Here is a 22,797-nt window from a genome sequence, read left to right on the forward strand (position 1 = left end):
GGTGAAGGATATAAATATAGGAAGTAGAAGAGGGCTTCCCTGGTGGCTTGGTGGTAAAGAATCTGCCTGCCAATGAAGGAGACACGGGTTTGATCTCTGCTCCAGGAAGATTCCACATACTGCTGCACCAGAGCTATTTGTCCGAGCTCTAGAACTTGGGACCTGCAACTGTTGATCCTGTGTGCTGCAACTACTAAAGCTCAGTGCCCTAGAGCTGGTGCTCTGTAACAAGAGAGGCCACTGCAATGCAAAGCCCACACCACAACTAGAGAGTAGCCTCTGCTTGCTGCAACTAGAGAAAAGTCCTTGCAGCAACAAAGACTCAGCAGAGCCAAAAATAAATAAATAAGAAAATAGAAGATATATGTAAACATTCCCCAGTACTTAAGAACCATTGGCAACTTTTAAGCTAAATGAAAATACAATAAAATAATAAAGTACTAACTGACAAAATATTTAGAACATTGAAGCTGTTACTGGACCTTGAAAATCAGGTTAAGTAGAGAAAAGGATTTTAAAGTTATAGCTAGAAACTGAGTAATAAGGAAAGGGAATCAAGACAACTCACTGTTGAGAAATACTGGGAGGGCAACTGTGATTTTAAAAAGATCATCAAGGGGCCAGCTGATGCTTGGACTTGACAATGAGCAGGACAAGCAGTCAGGACATGGATAGGTGAAGGAGCTCATAAGAAGGAGTGGACTGGAAGGATAACAAAGCTTTTTTTTTTTTTTTAAATAACAAAGCTTTATATACAATTAGTTTTGTTTTGAAGTATCCTGCCTGGAAGCTGGGATTAATGAGATCACAGAGTATTAAAATTTGATTCCAGTTAAAGCATATTTATGCACTGAACTTAGTGAGGAATGACTAATTAATATCTTTGAACTTAGGGGGAGAAAAAGCAATATACATCAGAATTGTCTTTTCGAGGCAAAAACAAACAAAATCAAAATCTGGTTAAATGGATTCAGCAAGCTTATTCAGACTTCAGTAGATGAATCTCAGTGCTTTTCTTTGGATATAATAGCTTTCTAATCATCCTTGATTCATTCATGACATATAGGGAAGACTAGATTTTACTCTTACTAGGATCTGGGCAAAATCCCCACTTCTCGTCTCTTTTGTAGCGGCTGGTCGTGGCACACCACAGTAAGTTGTCTTCCCGCCCTTCCCGAGTACATTCGTGATGCCACTGCTGATGGTACTGGAAGGGAAACATGCATGGAGTCCCGTGGGCATTCCCTTTGATTGTGTACAAATCTAAGAGAAAAAAGAGGACAAAGTCAATAAGTAGCATGGCAACTTTATCTTTGGAAACTGTCATAGTGCGAATGCATTTTTTTATCGACCGAAAATCTACACTGGGCAAGGCCCTCACTTCACCATGGTTAACCCTTAAGACCTCAGAGTCTAGTGCATGGAAAAGTACAAGGCTGAGTGCTGTGTCCAGGGAAATGCTGATAAGTGGTTTGTTTCCTATGTTTATCTCCTCGTTTGTTTAGTATGGTGCACTGCTTCAGTGTTTCCGTGGTGGCTCAGACGGTAAAGAATCCTCCTGTAACGCAGGAGACCCGGGTTTGATCCGTGGGTCAGGAAGATTCCTTCTGAAGAAGGGAATGGTAACCCACTCCAGTATCTTCGCCTGGAGAATCCCATGGACAGAGGAACCTGGCGGGCTACAATCCATGGGGTTGCAGAGTCAGGCATGACTGATTGACCAACACTGCTTCAGGGCATACCTATTCGTGAATGGATAAGAAGAAGAATATTATTATTATTATTTGTATTTAAGTATAGTTGCTTTTTAGTATTGTCTTAGTTTCAGGTATATAGCTTCAGATCTTTTTCCAGTATAGGCTATTACAAGATACTGAATATAGTTGAAGATTTCACTTCAAAATATCTTCCAGTCCCCAAGTATATCAGTCAGCAGCATCTGAATCTCGAGTTTCATAAGTATTTATAATTTATTCACTCAACAGATATCTGTTGAGCATTTAATGTGTTCAGCACTGGGTATTATGATGTAATAGTGACCAAATGAGTAATTTCCTTTTCATATGGAGCATCTGTTTGAGTGGGGAGAAAAAAAAGAGAGAAAGCAAATATATAGATAAACTTGTAATTTCAAGTAGTGATAATTTACCACGAAGAAAAATAAAATAGGATAAGAACAGAATGACTGGGTGTATGTGATGTATGTGGGGGTGTGGTTTAGTCACTAAGTCATGTCTGACTCTTTGCAACCCCATGGACTGTGGACTGCCAGGCTCCTCTGTCCATGGAATTCTCCAGGCAAGAATACAGGAGTGGGTTGCCATTCCCTTCTCCAAGTGGGGGTTGAATGGGCACTATTTTTGATAAACTGGTCAGTGAAGGCCTCTCTGAATAAGAATTCGGGAAAGAGAGGTTCAGGCCTCTGGACAAGAGTTGTTTTGGCAGAAGGAACAGCAGGAATGTGGGACCTGCATCAAGGACCATGTGAGGTCAACAGGGGGAGCAGGGAAGCCCAGTGGGCAGGAACCAGGGAGGCACTGGCGTGTCGGCTCACAGAGGGCCACCTCTGCCACGACGTGGACTCCGGCTTTTGCTCTGAAGGCAGTGGGCAGTCATCAGAGGGTATGGAATGGGAAATCACACGATCAGATTTCCATTTTTAAAGACACACATGGTGCAGTGTGGCAAACGGATGGTACACAGAGAGAGGGCAAAGCAGATGCCCAGCTATTGTCCCCCGGAGAGGGGGTCTAGGAGAGAGATGGCCATGCTGAGTGGCCTGCTGCCTGCTTTCTCAGAGTATTCCAGTCGTTGGTCATCCTTGGCCTAAAGCAGGAGGCGACAACTTTTCATGAATCAACTGGGACTTTCTATAGTGAAGGGGATCAGTGTGAGTGTGCTTAGTTGCTTCAGTCATGTCCAGCTCTTTGCAACTCATAGACTGTTGCCCTCCAGGGTCCTCTGTCCATGGGAGTCTCCAGCCAAGAAAACTGGAGTGGGTTGCTATGCCACCCTCCAGGGGATCTTCCCAACCCAGGGATTCAACTCACGCCTCTTATGTCCCCTGCGTTGGCAGGCAGGTTCTTTCTTTTACTTGGCATTTGACCTGTTTTCCTTTATTTTTATTTTTTTAATATTTATTTTATTAAAAATTAATTTATTTATTTAAACTGGAGGCTAATTACTTTACAATATTGTGGTGGTTTCTGCCATACATTGACACGAATCAGCCATGGGTGTACATGTGTCCCCTACCCTGAACCCATCCCATCCCTCAGCGTTGTCCCAATGCATCGGCTTTGAGTGCCCTGTTTCATGCATTGAACTTGGGCTGGTGATCTATTTCACAAATGGTAATATACATGTTTCAATGCTGTTCTCTCTAATCATCACACCCTTGCCTTTTCCCACAGAGTCCAAAAGTCTGTTCTTTATTCATATCTGTGTCTCTTTTGTTGTCTGGGTCATCGTTACAATCTTTCTAAATTCCATATATATGAGTTAGTATACTGTATTGGTGTTTTTCTTTCTGACTTACTTCACTCTGTATAAAAGGCTCTAGTTTCATCCACCTCATTAGAACTGACTCAAAGGAGGTTCTTTACCATGAGAAGGAGATCAGGGCCACCATCAATTAAGTCAGTGGGTCCTGGAGTGAAAGGGCTGACTGTAGAGATTCCCACCCTCTCTCACAATTAGGAGGGGTGAGGGTGGGTGACGGGGGTGGGGGGATATAGTTTGGGGCATGGCGCTAGCCTGAGCTCACCCCATATTGCCAGCCCTAGAGGTTTGAGCTGTTTGGAAACTGCTGCTATTCCAGGACACATCTTCTGTCTTCTACCTAGCCTTCCCCTGCATGCATTGTGAGTGTGGGTATATGGCTGAAATGTTCACATGAAACAAAAAGCCAAATTCTTCCTTAGAACTGGAGATTATTCAGAGTGCTGGTTTGCAGCACGTGCTTTATTTTAGTGAGTCCTGAAATGGCTTACTCTTGTCTCTGTGTCTCTTTACTCATTTCTTGTAGGTACGGAAGTCTTGCTTTAGGTTTTAGGAGCTCCTTTCTCTGCTTCCTACAGTTTTTAGAAATCGAAGCTCTTATTGAGGCATTATTCTATAGAGTACCAGAAGGGCAGGGACCATTCCTGTCTCGCTGGCCTTTGTAAATCAGACGTCAGCCCAGAAGCAGTCCTCGTTCCATGAATGTGTGAAGGCCGGTGAATGGATGGATGAATGACTGAACAGAGCTACAGGACAAAACCTGACAATCAGGTTTGAGGTTTCAGAATTTCAGAACTAAGCTGCTTTCTTTGTCGGTTTTAAAATCCCAGATATCCCAGAACTATGGAAAATGAAAACACCTCCACTTAGCTGCCGTCAAAACCACGCTTTCTTACTCCCTGTTTGTTTTTGACGTTGTTTAGTCACTCAGTGGGGTCTGACTCTTTGCGACCCTATGGACTGTAGCCTGTCAGGCTCCTCTGTCCATGGGGTTTCCAGGCAAGAATACTGGAGTGAGTTGCCATTTGCTTCTCCAGAGGATCTTCCCAACCCAGGGATCAAACCTGTGTCTCTTGCGTCTCCTGTGTTAACATGTGGATTCTTTACCACTGAGCCGCCCAGGAAACTGCTCCCACTCCCTGACACACACCGAATAACATCTGACAACAGTCTGCCTTTAATGCCTTGTAACATGCCCACCACACAGATGCCAGCCTGGTCTTAGGAGACAGAGGTGCCCTAGCACACATGCTTCATACATGGAACTGACTTTCTACAATAAAAGAAATGTTGGCCTGAGAGGCTCTTATTATATTTATCCTGACAAGGCTTTTAACTTCAAAAATCTTTTCCTTCTACTTTGATTTTCTCTCTCCCTCATCTTTCTGTTCTTTCTCCTTTCCACTGATTCCCACAGTTATTTAAGTGTTTTCTTCCCTAATACCTTTAAATTCAAAGTTCTGCTTCTTTAGCAGAATTTAGCAAATCTGTCCTAAGACTCTGGCAATCTTTTTACAATAAGCAAGTAAGCAACTAAAATCTATTTAGCAGAAGTCCCTTGAGGTCGCAGGTGCTGTGCACTTCTTTCATATATTTTACAAATCTTTATTTATGGGCAACCTTTCTAAATATATCATTTCATGTGTACTTTGGTCGAAATTATTTTTTACCTTTGTGCAGATAGTCACAAATGCCTCCACCACCGGACATATAGGAAACCCACTTATGGAGATATTTCCTTGAGGCCACAAGCGTGTTGTCCTGCTTCACCTGGACCATGTACTGGAGTGGGCCTGTGATCGTCTTCTTGTTACAGTGCCACTTCAAGGAAACGTGGGTGGAATCACACTCGTATATGCTCAGCGGCTGCTCTGGGCTAGACACATTCAGGCCCAGGCAGCCACTGCCTCCGATGTTAAATAGGCGGTGGTTTGAAACCCACTTCCACAGCATGTACTTGTTGGGTGGCTTGCAGTTTTCCAGGGTCAGTGTAGACTTGCTGGCTTGAATACATTTCTCGAGGTTCTCACTTTGGATAATGAAGATTCCTTTATCTGAAACAGCAAAGTAGAAGATATAGTAGAGAATCTCCATATATAATTAACTAGTGTCAGGGGGATCCCAAAGTGCATGTCTGAGCTGTGACATGTCACACCAACAGCTACTGCATCTCAAACAGGTCTGAAGTTGATGGGCAGGGTCCACAACAAGGGCTTGATTTGTGCAAATCAAAGGAGTTTCCTGGGAGGCATTCATGGACTTGCTGGAGCTCATGGCAAACCTCTGCTCTAAGACTGGATTGGCGCCCCCAGTAACAAGGGCTGCTTGTGGATCCACTCGGGAGCAGCACTGATAGAAAAGGAGCTCGCCACAACTGGGGAGAGAGGACTGCTAACAATACTCAGGGCTACAGGAGAGACACATCGGGTGCCCAGGGGTATGGTGACTTTTTTTTTTTTTCCAGACAAGTGCGTGAATGTTAGAAATATAGCAGCTCAATCAAGAGCCACTGAAATGAACATTTTTCCCATCAAATTTCTGCAGGACACCCAAAGGATAGAATTCAAGGGCTTCTTTGTGTCTTGATAGGAGACATAGCGCTTGTGAGAAGACATGCTTCCCCACAGTTGTTTTCTGTGCTGGGCCCATCAGAAGTAGAAAGACAGGGACATTTGCTCTGGGCTCAGCCTCCTCCTGAGAGAGTTCTTGTTGGGTGGGACTGGCAGCAGCACACATATGCCCATATGCCCAGGACACTAGCTGAGGTCCCTCACCTAGATACGTGCGAAGATACAAGAGCACCACGGCAGGACTGAGACCACATGGGCCACCTGGGGTGCGGAGGGAGGAGGCATTTCGTGATACACCCCTGAACCTCCAACCCCAGGGAGCCAGAAGAAAGGATCTGGATGAGTTTCCTGTGGACAAGCTGCCTGGGCCCAGCCAGGGCTTACATGGTATCTCTCCACTCACTATGTGACTTGACTTCAAGTTGTCAGCCTAGAAGACACCTATCATGCAATAACTATGAACACATCTTCCCACAGGTTTTTTGAAGGTGGAAATCACATCTGATTTCTTCAGTGTAAGTTCAGAGTGTCCTGAGCACATTGTCGAAGTTCAGTAAATGTTTGTTGATTAAACACACTGGCGGGTGCTGCTTACCCAGGCTCATGGTTGCTGGGTTACTTAGCTCCGACTGTCTGGGCAGGTCCAAGAGTTCTTTTGTTCTCCTGTTCACTAGGCTCTGCTCTTAAACATCTTACTTCCTGTCCATTCTTCAAAAATCTAAAGGAATATTATCAGGTTCCCTTAGAACAAGTGTGGTTTAGGGCCAGGCATGTCCTGTGGCTGCGGCATAGGGAACACAGGCAGAGCCTTCTAGAGATTTCAAACAGTGCAGAATGAAGCTTCTTATGTATTGGTATGTGAGAACAATGCTTCATTTTGATAAAAGTTTTTTTGGCTTTTCTAAAGTTGCTCAGGTCAAGAAGAACTGATTTACAGTAACCAAAATCACTTAAGAAACTGTTAAAAAAAGATTGTCAATGTATTAATGGAAGCTATACTTCATTTAATAATTGATAGCATTATTTATAACCATACATTTGAGGAGTTGAATTAGTTGTCAGAAAATTGCTTTGATCACTATACATCAGAGCAAAAGAGAAGGGGGTGGAGGCAGAGAATGAATGGTTTTAGGGAGATTTCATTTAGATCAGGAAATTTGTTTTCCTAATGAAGCCCATGTCTGTGTGGTTATTAGTGATAGTCATTCAAGATCAAATCTACCTCTCGCCAATTCGATGTGGACTCTGATAATTATTAACATTCTCTCCAACTCTCCTATTCACCTTTTCATGCCTGGGTAAAATGTTAACCTTAATTTCTGTTATAATCTACTAACTAGCTAGCCCAGAGTTCCATTAAGTTTTCACAAAAGGGTAATTATTTTACTATAATTGTTCTATAGTTTAGCTTCTATCTAATATGTATGTTCAAATATATCCAGCTCTGCAATTTACTGGCTGTACCATAGCCCTCTGGGTCTCAGTTCACGCACCTAAGATGAGTGGGCAGATTACCTGACTGGGCTGTGGAATCAGGTAGACCCACCACAGACCAGCCTTGTAACTCTGGGCAAATTTCCTAATCTCTAAGTCTTGCCCTTCCTCTTTGAACTGGGAATATGTATGACACTGACCTCATAGGGATGTTAAGAATATTTCATTAAATAGTTTATGCAGAGTACACCACACACTACCTTGGCATGGGAAGACCTCAGTAAATGTAGGTTGTTATTATTGTCATTATTATCCTTCTGGCTTCCTGATTCTTGGTCTGCAGATCCAGTTGTAGGTTTGGTTGAACACTTGTAGAATACTAATTTAAGCATGTCACCCAAGACGTCTAACATTAGCACAAAAGTCCAACTTAGTTTGCTTCTGCAGCACAATCCTGAAATACCATGTTATTAACTTTTATGAAGGAAAAATGCTCTTCAAGCAACCAGATGACAAAATCTTTGTCTCATTTGTTTAAATGCATGTGTCATTATAAACTGAGTCTTCATCTGTTCATCTTCCAGACTATCTAACTGTAAAGTCTATATTGCAACTCTGTTATAAGAAAGACAAAAATACTGATGTTGACAAGCAGCGTATGGATGGGTCAGTGAATGGTCTGTAAACAAAAATACTGATGTTGACAAGCAGTGTATGGATGGGTCAATGAGTGGTCTGTAAGTAAATGGACATGGAAATTATATATTAAAATTTTAGAGGAATAATGTTTTAAAATATCTAAATTATGAAGTGTTAAGAAAAAAGGAGAGATAGAATTAGAACTCGGTCTCACCAGTGATCATAAAAATACCTTTCCAAAGCAGAAGATATTAGACAAACTTAACTCCATGCTGCTCAGTTTTAGGGTGCTATCACATTTCTACACCCAGCTGCCTTTAGGATGTGGCTTTGGAAAAGTTCTTCAGAATGTATCATAAACAAGTAGCTCTGGCTTACTAATAACAATAAACATGCCATCTCCAAAAGAATAGTATGTCACACTAAGCTAAAAAATGACCCAATCCCATTTTCCCATTAAGCTATAATAGAATCTGGTGCTAGCACCATTAATCTCCATAAATTCACTGAAGAGAAAGCAACTGTTTTCAAATAGACTACTAGGAGACCCAATATAGGTAGCAATATTCTGATTATTATCATATGTGCATATGAGTCATCTCTAACAAAAACATGATGTGAGAATAAGCCACAGTCCTTAGTGTCTGTAGACAGATTTCAAAAAGGATGAAGATCAAATGTAGGAGGAATCAAGATTGATTATAGATGTCAAGGACATCAGTTCTGCTTGAACACTGATTAAGTGATTAATGAAGTACTGCCAGAATTACTAAATCTCTTTGCAGTAAAATGTTATTGTACATCCCTTCATAATTAGAAGTTTAGGAAGAGAAAAAGGATTGATTTACTAGAAGTAACTTATAAACTAATTTTCATCCTTAAAAAAAAATCCATTGAAACTAGTGTTTCTACTTTCTACTTCTGAATTCCTCTGGAAAGGAGATCATTTCAGATCCACCCTTTGGTCCCACAGGATGACATGTATATTTCTAAGAATGGAAGGAGAATTTCTTTATTCATTCATTTCTTCATTCATTCATCAAACAAGCATTCCCTGGGTGCTGACTATGTGGAAGGCACTGTGTAGGGTACCAGAGATAGACAGAAGAATCATTTGCTTGGATATTTGTTCTTTAAAACTATATCTATTTGTTCCGGAATCATGCAAATTCTCCCAGTTAATGGAAAAAAGGGAGTTTCATCAGTTCCAAAGAAAACATTGTAAAATAAACCTTTAAAAACAAATGATGGAAAAATAAGAAAAGGAAAAGGACTAGAATTTAAAACACTTGACTGGATCTTCAAGTAATGACATGAGTGAGGTGGACATGTCCTCTCAATGCATCAGACCTTTATAGATGGAAAGTGTGTGTGTGTATACATGTACTGGCTCATTTTCCCGGGTGGAGACAGCAGAACAGCACTGGAAGGGACATAGACATGGCAGAAACTAACTACCCATAAACCCAGAACCATGAACTTCAGCACAGGATGAGACCATAAAGCTCATTTAGTTGAGTCATCCTTATACTTTTTTTCCCAAATGTTATTTTTTTTCTCAGAAGTTCTATATTCATATACTTAGTGAGAACCATGTAGGTCTAGCTCTATTTATTTACATGCATTAATTTGTATCCTAGAAAGAAAAAATGAACTCCTGTAGATTGTTGCCAAATAACTTGAAGTGGTGTCATCTGCGTATCTGAGGTTATTGATATTTCTTCTGGCAATCATCATTCTAGCTTGTGCTTCATCCACCCCAGCATTTCGCATGATGTACTCTGCATTTAAGTTAAATAAGCACGGTGACAGTATACAGCCTTAAACAGATGACACCACCCTTATGGCAGAAAACAAAGAGGAGCTAAAGAGCCTCTTGATGAAGGTGAAAGAGGAGAGTGAAAAAGCTGACTTAAAACTCAACATTCAAAGAACAAAGATGATGGCATCCAATCCCATCACTTCATGGCAAATAGATGGGAAAACAATGGAAATAGTGACAGACTTTATTTTCTTGGACTCCAAAATCACTGCAGATGGTGACTGTAGCCATGAAATTGAAAGATGCTTGCTCTTTGGAAGAAAAGCTATGACCAACCTAGACAGCATACTAAAAAGCAAAGACATTACTTTGCCGACAAAGGTCCGTCTAGTCAAAGCTATGGTTTTTCCAGTAGTCATGTATGGATGTGAGAGCTGGACCATAAAAAAGGCTGAACACCGAAGAATTGAAGCTTTTGAGTTGTGGTGTTGGAGAAGAATCTTGAGAGTCCCTTGGACAGCAAGAAGATCAAATCAGTAAATCCTAAAGGAAATCAATACTGAATATTCATTAGAAGGACTGATGTTGAAGCTGAAGCTCCAATACTTTGGCCAACTGATGGGAAGAGCTGACTTGTTAGAAAAGACCCTGATGCTGGAGAAGGGGACGACAGAGGACAAGATGGTTGGCATCACTGACTCAGTGGACATAAATTGAGCAAGCTCTGGGAGATGGTGAAGGACAGGGAAGCCTAGCATAATGCAGGTCCATGGGGTTGCAAAGAGTCGGACACAAATGAGTGGCTGAAGAACAACAACAACTGGAAGTGGGAGACTTGAGATTTCAAACAGACATTAATGGAGGATCTGATATGGCATGTGTTAGGAGCCCTGCAGATAGGATACATATACCAGTGTTTGCACTCAAGAAACTGATGTTCTTCTTGGGACTGCATCATGAAATGTACAGGAAGAACTACAAGTTAATGCCAAAATATATTTTGACATAAGAGGTATAATCACAATAGGAGGAAACCAGGATCTAGAAGGTGTCAGTTTGGTCTAGAAGATCAGAAAAATCAATCACTCTCACAAGAACACACGCACTCACACATAAGAGGCACTTTCATTCAACATTTTTTAGGGACCTAATATTTGTTGCATTTGGGGGTACACTGGTGAATTTGACCAGCATGGGTGCCTATCCTCATTGCAGAGACAGAGTTCAGCTAAGTATAGATGGAGAGGTGAAGGGTCACACCAGGGAAACTGTGGACAGAGCAAAAGTTACTAGAGCTCAGAGGTGATGAAAATAATCTGCTCTAAGGGTGATGAGAGCCTCACTATATAAAAGTGTTTGGTGGAAAAAAAAAAAAAGTGTTTGGTGGTTGTAGCATATGAAGTTGGAAAGAGGTGGTTTGGGACCATTTTATGAGGAACTTTTAATTTTATTAAAAAATCTGTATATTATTCAGATGAAAAGAAGCTTCTGGAACAAGAGAAGCCATGACTGAGGCTATGGTGTGGATTTTGAATCATTTGATAAAAACATCTACTGAGCACTTTTCGTGTGCTCAGAATTGTTTTAGGAGAGTGTAGGTGTGAGACAAATGTCCAAGTTCCTGCCCTGGAGTTCTCACTTAGCTGGGGTGAGACAGCCCATGTGCAAGATGGAGCACATTCTGAAGACTTCTGCTTTGATCTGACAAGAGAGACAGAGCTATCAGTTCAACTGGTGGTGATGAGAAAGAAAGGGACTGATTAGACTCTAGTCTCTTGAGAGAGAATTCAAGGAGGGAAGAAATGACAGGATATGGTGATTGATAGAAGTGGAGAAGCCTGGAAAAGGTAGTTGCAATGACTTGTTTTCTGGCTTCAGATACATGTTAGGCTGTCAGTTGCCTGCCGATTCCTACCACACCATGAGGTTGGGGTCTAAAGCCTCACGCTGTAATTAGTGTTGGAAAAGTGCCAGCTGGGGGTCCCTGCAGGAAGTTCCTCTTTAGGCCCGTCCACTTCATGCTCAGCACCCCTTCTGCCCACCTCCACCTGCCTTTTAGTGTCCCCTTCTACTTTAAGCAGCTCCTCTTAGAACAGGCTGCGGTATGAAGTGTTACATAAATATGATTTGAAATGGTAAGCCTTGGTGAGATGTATGTTCTTTCAATTAAAAAAAAAACACCTTAAAACAATTAAACAATTCATTGAAAAAAAATCCTCTTTTTATGGTGGATTTTAGTCAAGCAAAGGGTTTTCTGGTGTTTAATAAATAACACCATGACAGTGGCACCTAAGCCAATTGATGTATAAGCTGGCCACGTTAAGGGAAGTGGAAGAAAAAGTTCAGATGCACGGTTCACATCAAGTGCTATATTTAAGACAAGCTATTAGGAAGCCACTGCTTGCCAACTGCAATCCAATTTCAATTTCCTACCCCATTCCCCTGGGTTTAACCCTCTTCTACTCCATCTGCCCACACAGCTCACACACTTTCTGTCCCAGGATCAGCTCTTGAATCTGTCCAGTTCTTTGCTGTTGTGATACTATCTCAATTTTAGCATGAAAAGGGTCTGGGAGGTATGCAGGGCGGAGAGATCACTGCCCTGAAACCAATCTAAAGGTGAGCAATTTCTCTTTTGAGATGTGTCGACATTTCCCAGCTGCACAACTTCAGGTTTGTTCTGTCCAGTGAGTCAGATTCAGATGTGATTGTTTCCCTTACTTAGATGAGTCTGTAGCAGGAAGGGATGCTGTGTGCGGCTGAATCAAGTCCCGTTCATGGCTGAATGATGCAGGGAAGCTGAATTCTTAATATGTGTTTCCAAACCAGTAGGCAAGGAATTTCTGATGTTTGCAGCACGTGCATTGTACTTGAAAGACAAAATCAAGGGAAAATGTGTCTGTCCTTCCTGGCCCTCTCTTTATGAATATTTGCATTTTATCCCAGATCATCTGAGATGTGGTGTTTATCTCTTGACAATCTGATAGCGCTTAACAAAGCACGCAACATCAACTGGTTTCTGTTGGGTTGGCCAGAAAGTTCATTTGGATTTTTCCATAACATGTAACAGAAAAACCCGAACAAACTTTTGGGCCAACCTAATAAAATGAACTAAAAAGCTGAGCACGTTTTAAAATATCCCCTTGTCCTGTCTCAGAACTTCCTTCTCTTTTCCTGCCCTAGTATCGTCCTTGATATTGAGCCTTCTTTATTCTCCTGAAGCTTCTGAACCTGGATGATCATCACCTCCACAGGCCTGTGGGACCCCTCTGGCTAAACCTTTTTACGTGTTCTTTTCCCCTTTCTTTCTAATTTCCCCAAATCGTCACTCAGTTCCACAAGGCATACAGTACTCTTTCTCACATGCAGGAAAAATGAAACCTGGCTTCATCAGCTCTGCCGTGTTCCAGTTTTGTCAGGACTCAAGTTGCCTTTCACCAACCTCTACGTGAAGTGGATTAACCCTTCCAGACTGTCCCTGCCACTTGGCCACGCTCATTCCCTCCTTCCCCCTCCCTTTCCATCCATCTCATCTTTAGCAGTAGCTGATGCTCACAGAAAATCTTCTCTCCTTCAAAGTTCTTCACTGTATCTGTGTGTCTTACAGGCAAATTTTTAAACTGAGTTGAAAACATTTCCTTTTAGCTTTTCATCTATTCCTCCATTATTTCTGCCTTTATTTAACTCTGAAGTCTCTAACAGACATTGCTTTTGTAAAAATCATTATTCACAGCAGCTCTGTTATCATCTTATAGACTGTGTTGAAAATATACCATCTCAGTCACCAGGGAGCCTTGTTACAAAAAAAGCATATTATGGCAAGAAACAGTAAGACAGGACATTAAGACAGGACAAGTAAGACGTAAACTTCCCTCAACAATGTCTTTGTGTTGAAACTCTGGGAGGATGCGATTCAAAGACTGGGCCACCAAAACAAAGAAAAAAAGAAAACTCTGCCAACAACCGAACAACCCTGGGAATGATGTGATGTTACTGAAAGCAAGTGTTTACGCTGAGCTTCCCTGGTGCCTCAGACAGTAAACAATCTGCTTGCAATGTGGGAGACCTGGGTTTGATCCCTGGGTCCAGAAGATCCCCTGGGGAAGGCAATGGCTACCCACTCCAGTATTCTAGCCTGGAGAATCCCATGGACAGAGGAGCCTGGTGGGCTACAGTCCATGGGGTCACAAAGAGTCAGACATGACTGAGCAACTAACATGTTCACTTTCTCCATTTTATCTGCTTTGCTTTGAGAATTTACCCACTGAAGAAAAATATAGATTTCCTTCAGGGAAAGATAGAAATGAAGACAAAACCAAATCCAAACTTCGAATGGTAGACATAATATTAGTTCCTGTATTTGTTTGCTAAGGCTACCGTCACAAAGTGTCACCAACTAAGTGACTTAAACAGGAATAGGCTGCGTCATAGATTTGGAGATTACGTGTCGAAAATCAAGGTGTCAGCTGGGTTGTCTCCTTGGAGGCCTGTGAGGGAGAGGTCTGTTCCAGGCCTCTTTCCTCACTTGAAGGTATCTGTCTTCTCCCGGTGTCTCTTCCTATCATCTACTCTTTATTCATAGTTCTGTGTCCAAATCTCCTCTTGTTATGAAGACGTCAGTCAAACTAGGGCTCACCCTGAGCACCTCATTATAACTTGGTTACATCTGTAATGACCTTGTCTCCAAACAAGGTCTCATTCTGAGGTGTTTGGGGGTTAGAACTTAAACATAATTTTGAGAGGGACACAATTCACCCAAAACAGTCCCCATGCTTCTTACTCAACTACCTAATTTGCAGACCCCAGAGTAAAATGAAAAGGTGGGGCCCTGGTGGGGGCAGGGAGCTCCAGTCAGCCTCTACTTCCTGTAGGCCCATGAGGGGCTGCAGCCTCTGAGGTGGAAATCACTGGGAACGCGCTCAGCCCCTGGACTGTGGAAAGACCATAGGTCCCCACTCAGTCCCCATGGGACGTGCAGTGGTGCTGCCACTCAGAGGGGACAGCAGCCTTGTCCTGTCCCTGGAGAATACTGGCCGCCCACTTCCAGGCCCCGGGCCTCCAGTTGCCCAGCCCCAGTGCAGCCTGGCTGCCATGGCGGGCAGAGCACAGAAGCATGGATGAGGAGGCTGAAAACCACCCCAGTTTGGTGAGGAGCATGGAGCCCTATCCCAACAGGTGCAAAGCTTTGTACTAAGGCCACAGATATGGAGGCCAGCACCAAGGTCATCTGCGGGAACTGGCCGAGCCCCATTGCAATTGTTTCCCAAAGCCCCCTGATCCTTACCAGCCATGTGAGGTAAGGATCCTTACCCATGTGAGGTAAAAATACCCACTCCAGTATTCACTCTAGAGTGCCCTAAACAATAACCTAATGACACCCTTCTAGCAGGAATTCTCTTTGTTTTGAGGCTACAAAAATTGGCTACTAATCCACAAAAAGCATTGGCTCTCCCTTGAGGTGACCCACTGTTCTAACAGGGTCCTGTGGGCTCTCCCTGGTCTGCTGCATTTGCAGCGCCCTCATTATCTCTCCTTCACTCTCTTTGTAAACCTCCCTTCTGAAATACTCTGTGTCTGGGAATGCTTTTCCAACTCCAGCACAGACCACAACAAGGAGGTGACACGAAATGGGGCTCAGCTTGGTGACTCAGACGGTATAGAGTCTGTCTGCAATGTGGGAGACCCAGGTTCAAACGTTGAATTGGGTAGAGCCCCTGGGGAAGGTAACGGCAACCCACTCAAATATTCTTGCCTGGAGAATCCCATGAACAGAGGAGCCTGGTGGGCTACAGTCCACGGGGTCACAAAGAGTCGGACATGACTGAGTGACTAACACTTTCATTTTAAACTCCTGTCTTGTGCTCAAAGAACAAATTTCAGAAATAAAAGTTACTAAGAATTCCAAGACCCCAAACCAGAGAGAATTAAACTGCAAGGACAATGCCTTGCTGAGCATGGAGTCCTATGAGGCTGTTCTGGTCACATGCCTATATGCCCTGTTAACTGACCAAGGCTAACACTGGGGAAAACACCCTGGCAAACCACTGAACACTTCTTTTAGGGTAGAAATGCTTGAACTTAGAGTATCTGCCTTGGTTTCTCCATCTGCACAAAGGTCTTAATAATCGTGCTGTCCTCATAGGGTCCTGGTAAGTCACTATGGCCCCTTTATAAATGATAATAAGAGAAAAACAAATACTAACTTTGGACAAGGATAGTGAAAAATAGCAGCAAAATAAGACAACAATGCTTATAGTTAAATAATTACTTCGATTTTTTCTGTTTATATTTTTCATAATTGAAAGGGAAAGTTCTCAAGACAAGATGTGAAGAGTCAGAAATAATGAAACCTTTTATTAGCATATTTCTTTGGGACTGTAGTAATCTGGGAAGTATCATAAATTAAGAAGTCATGTGGCCACATATGAAAACTCTTGTCTGTTTTGTTTAGCTCTGTATCACAGAACCCAACTTATAGAAATTCTAATGTTATTCCTCCAGTCTTTCTTGAGGGACTTTATAAAATATTCTATCCTAACCGGCTTACTATAGAGTTTATAAGGTGTTCTTGTGTTTGTTTCTTTTATGAGCTATAATATTTCTTTTCACACTGATCAATTAAAAAATATAATTTATGTTCCTAGCTTTGTTTTGGAACATCTCATAAAAGGATTTAGAGGATAATTTCTAAAAGAAAATGGAGACAAGAGTCTATAAATGTCTCTGATAACATTACTTTGATGAATCGTATGAAGATTCATCACATAGGGATGGATTCAGAAGAGGCAGAACAAAAGGACTGTTTCTTCAGAAACCCTGGTATAAATAAGCAAATTGTTAGCTTACAGAAGGGAAGCCGAGGGCACCACCAAGCTCTGTGTGGCTCAGTCTTCCTCGTAATTGGCTTGAAATCCATGCTATGTAGTATTGGTTACTGAGACAACCAACAATAAGGAAAGAGGTTAGGAACTTAATCAGCAAGAGTAAAAAGGACCAGAAAAAAAATGGAAGTCTCTGCTGACTCTCAAAGACATGTGAGGAAAGGAGCCAGTCAGAGAAACTGGGATGAGAAAAGTATAAAGTCGAAGAGACTCTGAAAGCTGATAGACGGAGATGGAAGAGACAGAGCCTGAGGGCTTGAGTGGCTGATGACCAGGCAGGGCAGTTAAGCCAGGGTCTGATCATACTTTTGCTTAAATTCCGGATCTCCAGATAAGCAGAATGGCTCATTACTCAGGGCTATAAAAATTGCCTAGAAAGAAAAAAAAATCAATGGCTTTGCACATTTCTGCTTTGTGAAAATATTCACTCCTACATGTGTTCATACAGGTTAGAAAAGGGGGAGCTGAAGAGAGCAAGAAGCTGGCCGCCTGGTCTTCCAGTCACAAAATCAAGTTGCATCTCCCAGCAAATAGCACGATACAGAATGGGCTATTTTATCAGGTTGCAAAACTATCCAGGGTTCTTTTGCATTTAGTGCTTAAGGGACTGGTTTGAATCTCTACAAGTTCCTGTAAGTGCAAGTTATTTAATCCTTCTTCTTCTGTAAAAGAAGAGTGTGTATTAACAGAACCTACCTGATTAGCGTGAGGGACATTTTGACCTTTGTATTAGAAATGAAAGCTAAGGGGAAAATCTCAAGGTCATGACTTCTCCCCACTGCTGCCTCCAGGTGGTGGTTCCTATCACCCTGTTTCAAAACCCTCTCCTATGTGGCATCCTCTCTTCACTCCTTGATATCAGGGTGCACCACCTGGAACTTCTTCCTCACACGCACTGTGTGACTCCATCAGCCTCCCCACCTCAAGGCCTTTACCATTCATACAGATGACCTAACACTCTGGCCCAGTGTTTCCTCTAACTTAAGTTGTGGTCCATTAAAGTGACAAAATAAATTTAGTGTGTCCTGACCAGCATTGCAAAACAACATAGAATGAAACAGAGGAGAAAAGTAGCAGTGCAGCATATTAGGTAAGGGTGCTTTTTAATGATAAAAAGTTGCAGGTATATCAATGTATGTCTGCCCTGCTCAGGATGCTCAGTTCCTTGATCTCCTCTGCCCTGAGAACCTTTTTTCACCTGTTCTCACTTTAGTGACCACTCCTGCAACCATATCTTGGACCTGGTCACTACTGAGAACAGAACTACCTCCAAAATTTATCATTTCCTTGTATGATCACTACCCTTCCTATTCTGCCATTTCTCTCATCTTACTTTCACTGTCTGTTACTTTTTATTTTATTTTTTTCCTTTTTAACTCCTATTTCTTGAATCTACATCTTCTGCTCTTTAATATTCCTATTAAAACTGACTTAGCTCAGGTCATCAGCCTCTTCCTTTATGGGCAATTGCTTGAATCTTCTAGTTGGTTTCTTGGGATTTGAAGAGAGAATTCCTCTCTTCAAATCCCAAACCGACTATGGCAGTCCTAAACTTAGAAGTGTGATCTGGTTCTGGTTCCCCTTTTCCAAACTCACAAGACCCTTCTCAGCAATACCCAATTTACTCAACCAGGGATTTTTTTTCCCTTGAGCAGAGTGCCTGTAAACAAACTCATTTCCTCATCTTTCATATGCTTCCAAATATAGACATGCCAGTGTCTTGTCCTGCCATGACTCTATTCTGGGGATCTACTCCATCCACAGCCCCCAATGAGACTGCATCCCTGTATGTACCTCCCACCCCTACCTTGGCCTACTAGCCATGGGAAGCCCTCTGATTCATGGGCAGAGCACAGGGACCAGCCAGTCTGCTATGACCAGTGTGGCCAGATTCCTCTCTTAGGAAATTAAGAGACTCTTCTGAGGATGCTGTGGGAGCTATCTATGAAAGATCCTACAAGTAGCAGCAGAAGAAACCAGTCCATAGAAAGAGAGCCAAACAGGGACCACCCACCTGTCCCTGAGAAACAGAGAAGTTGCTTCATCTCAGTGGCCAGTTCTCTGTTTCCAGGAGGCCCGGTGGCACAGGAGGACCTGTCCATGGGGCCCCTTGAGATCCTGCTACCCTTACCTCCAGGCCCCCATTTGCCTGTGACCTTCAGTGGCTCTCTTTCCTCCATCCAAAAGAGCCCAGATCAGAACTCTCAGCCCACTGAACTCTGAACTCTGTTGCCTAGTATGTGACTCTGCTTTTGCACACATTCTGTGTTTTCCCCAAATATTCTTGCTTTCATGGGGCAACTGCCTACTTTTCCTTCAGGAAAACAGTCTGGTTCCAGGATGCATTAACTTAACTACTATATGACACTGTATCTACTAATTTTTTAATACAAATTCATTGATAAATGGGGCTTCCCAGGTGGCTCAGTGGTAAAAAATCTGCCTGCCAATGCAAGAGACACAGGAGATGTGGGTTTGATCCCTGGGTTGAGAAGATCCCCTGGAGTAGGAAATGACAACCCATTCAGTCTGCCTGGGAAATCCCATGGACAAAGGAGCCTGGGGGGCTACATACTATAGGGTCGCAAAGAGTTGGACATGACTGAGCATCTGGGCATACATGCATGTATTGATAAATGACTGAAAAGTCACCACAATACCATCCATCACCCGTCTCTCAGGGCTGGGATGCTTACAATAAATAAGAAATCAATCAGTAATACATATCAAATAAAATTTCAGATTAAAAATAGAACATGTATAACCTGCCTTGTATTATTGTGCATGCTAAGTCTCTTCAGTTGTGTCTGACTCTGTGCGACCCTATGGACTGCAGCCTGCCAGGCTTCTCTGTCTGCGGGATTCTCCAGGCAAGAGTACTGCAGTGGGTTGCTGTGCCCTCCTCCGGGGGATCTTCCCAACCTAGGAATTGAACCTGCATCTCTTAGGTCTAACCTCATTGGCAGGTGATTTCTTTACCACTAGTACACACCTGGGAAGCCCCACTTTGTATTATTACATATTCCTTATTAGCGGATATGAAACTAACACAGAAGCATGTTTTTTCCTGGTTGTTCTGGGGATGTCAATCATGGCTAAAAGTAAGTCAGTATACTACAGTGAACACAGTGGTAAACTTCAGCACCCAAACAACTAAAAAAAAAAAGCAGCTATATTTCAGCTTCTATGTCTGAAAAACAGATGGCTGGAGTAGACAATGTCTCAGGTCCCTTCCAACATGAAGATTTTGTTTCTCCATCTTTGGACAAACAGGAAAAACTTGATTTAAACCCATCTAGATTATACTTGAAATTCCACTGATATGAATGCTTAAAGTCAAGAAGGAGAGCCTGGGTGATGACTGGAGCATTAAGTGGCTCACAGTCCCTGTGCTTTTAGAAATCAGTAGCAGCATTTTCATATTTGAAGACTCTCTGTGCCAACTATGAGTGTACAAGAGGTAGTGGACAATTGTAACTTCATAGTGTCCTTGACTGTTTAAAAGAAGGCACTGATTAGAAACAATCTCAGCCGGGATTTGGATCTGCTACATATAGAAGGGATTAGCCCATCTGTGCTAACCCTGGCTCAGGGGATCACCAATGCATTCTCTCTGTGTGGTTACGTTCCAACTTCTCCTCTGGGCTGCTGCCCTGTTCTAGTTAGACATTAGTGCTCAGGCAAGATCCACATTTTAAAATGTAAAGGAGTAAGCTCGGCTAGTGGAGATGGGTCACCCACCAGATCACATGCCCATCTGCAGGAACATTCTCACTGAACGTTTCACTGAAGAGCTAAAAGGTCTCTGACCTTCGGCCGCTTTAGGATAAGAATTGCTCAATCAGTTCCTGGGAAAGCCTCCTAGGAATGCAGGAGGATACAGTCCAGACGCAGAAAATGTAGAGAAGGAAAACACACTGGTGACATCTTGTTTTACCCCTTCTGTTCAAGCTTCTCCCCAAAGGCTGAGAGGGTGGAGGCTGCCTGGAGGCTCCTCCTGGTTTATTTAGTTTACCCCTACCACCTTGCTCCCCTCACACCCGGGCTTGCGCGTCTGGATGCTGGCTGCTTTGCCTCTGAGGCAGCCCATGTAGTTAACCATGAATGCAGGCTTGCATTCTCTTTCTGTCTCTGTTTGTGTCTGTGCTCAGTGGCTCCAGTCGTGTCCAACTCTTTGCCACCCCACGGACTCTACCCCGCCAGGCTCCTCTGTCCACGGGGATTCTCCAGGCAAGAATACTGGAGTGGGTTGTCATGTCCTCCTCCAGGGGATTTTCCTGACCCAGGGATGCTTGTGTCTCCTGCATAGGCAGGCTGGTTCTTTACCACAAGCGTCACCTGGGAAGCCCTTCTATCTCTGGACCTGTCTCTTTATGAATCTTAGGTATAGTAGGTGCTCAATAAATATTTGATGAACTGAGCTGTGAGTACACGTGTATACTGTGGCGGTAACCCCCCCAAAACTCCCCACTCACTGGCATGCTGTGTGCTTTGCAAGGGGTCACATTTTGTGATCAGTAGTCCTATGGATGTCACAGCCCCTATATTTTAAAGTGTTAAGAAACTGAAGAGCAAAGAGCTAATTTGCTCCAGCTCACAAATTCATTAGGGCCACAGAGGTTCCTCTTCCCCATCTGGCCAGAGAGGCTTTAATAGAGAAGACAGTTCTTTTCCGACGGCACAGAACGGAGAAGCCCGGCTTGGGGACACTCCACGGGTGGCAGCGTGCACCAAAAGCGCTTGCTTTAGGGGAAAACAAGATGGGACATCTTTTTGCCATCATTTTCCCCAGAGATGGTCGTCCCAAATACACCACTCTCGAAAAGTTTACGTTTTGAAATATCTACCCTCCTACGCTCGGCGCGTCCCCGGTCACAGTTGAGTCAAACGACCCTCGAGCCCAGATACCAACCCCTCCCCGCGCTCCCCACGCGGGCCACGGTCTAACCCCGGCTGCTTCGCCCCTTCCTCCTCCGGATCACCTCCGCCCCCGACGTGCCCGCTGGGCTCTCTGGCCCCGAGGGACACTCACCTTGCCACTCGCGGAGCCGCTCGGGGGTGGCTGCCCCCGCCGCGGTCTCGGCGGAGCCCGCCGGTACCTGCAGCAGCAGCAGAACCAGCGACAGCGACAGCAGCGGCATTGCTAACCACTTGGCCCGCCGGTCTCCGGCGGCAGCCCCCGCGCCCAGCCCTGCGGTGGGTGGGGTGGGGGAGGGCAGGACCGCAGCCTCCTCCGCGCTCCACCCTTCCCCGGGGGCCTCGCCACCCCTGCGTCCCCGAGACCCACTTCGTCAGTCACCCCTGTCGCCACGGTGGGGGGACACTCTGGTTGGAAGACGGAAAAGTCGCGGAGGTTCTCCCTTTGCGGCTTGGAGCAGGAGGAGGAAGAGGGGGTGGACCATCTGCCCGTCCCAGAAATTCCTGCCTTTGGGGTGGAGAGGGAGGAGGCAGGCTGCCCCGGGCTAGCTCCTCCTGCTTCCAGCCTTGTCTCTCCTTCCTGGGGGAGGCCGAATAGGAGTTGGGGGTGAGCGAGTTGAAAATCTCTGGGACAGGAAGTCTGACATCTGGGTTTGCAAACCACCCGGGTTCTGGTAAACACTGCGGGTTTGGCGGCAGGCAGCTTGGAGGAAACCGAGCTGCTCCGAGGACCCGGGCGCATTGGGAACGCTCTGGACCCCCTCTCCCCTGGAATGTGGAGCCCAGAGGTCCCTGGGGGTGCGCCAGGGTCCCCGCCCTACTCACGCCAGAGAACCCTGAAGCTTCTTCCCTTGCTGAGCTCCTTTCCCCTTTACAAACTACCTCCCCCTTCCATCTCCTCAGATCCTCCTAACCCAGCGGAATAGCTGGGTTATCCTGTCACAGCTGTTACCTTGTTGTCCCACTTTGTACTTAAAAAACCGGTCCAGAAAAGCGAAGTGATTTGCTCTAAGAGGTTACACTTTAAGTTGGCAAAAGTTCCTCGCTAAACTAGGTAAACTGTGACTAGAATGTAGTCTTTCCAGTAACTAGC

At 43.9% G+C, this 22,797-nt stretch overlaps 1 protein-coding gene across 1 annotated transcript in view; it reads right to left on the minus strand.

Moving 5' to 3' along the window:
* Window positions 1-22,232, minus strand: part of PLA2R1 (phospholipase A2 receptor 1) — a 118,757-nt gene extending 96,525 nt beyond the window's left edge. Inside the window, 3 exon segments of the mRNA XM_065931620.1 lie at window positions 1,090-1,263; window positions 5,172-5,555; window positions 21,820-22,232. Of these exon segments, the coding sequence (XP_065787692.1) occupies window positions 1,090-1,263; window positions 5,172-5,555; window positions 21,820-21,928 (667 nt within the window). The 5' untranslated portion in view covers window positions 21,929-22,232.
* Between the last annotated feature and the right edge of the window lie 565 nt (window positions 22,233-22,797).

This window comes from Muntiacus reevesi, chromosome 3, assembly GCF_963930625.1.
Source record: "Muntiacus reevesi chromosome 3, mMunRee1.1, whole genome shotgun sequence".
In the NCBI taxonomy this organism is placed as follows: domain Eukaryota; kingdom Metazoa; phylum Chordata; class Mammalia; order Artiodactyla; family Cervidae; genus Muntiacus; species Muntiacus reevesi.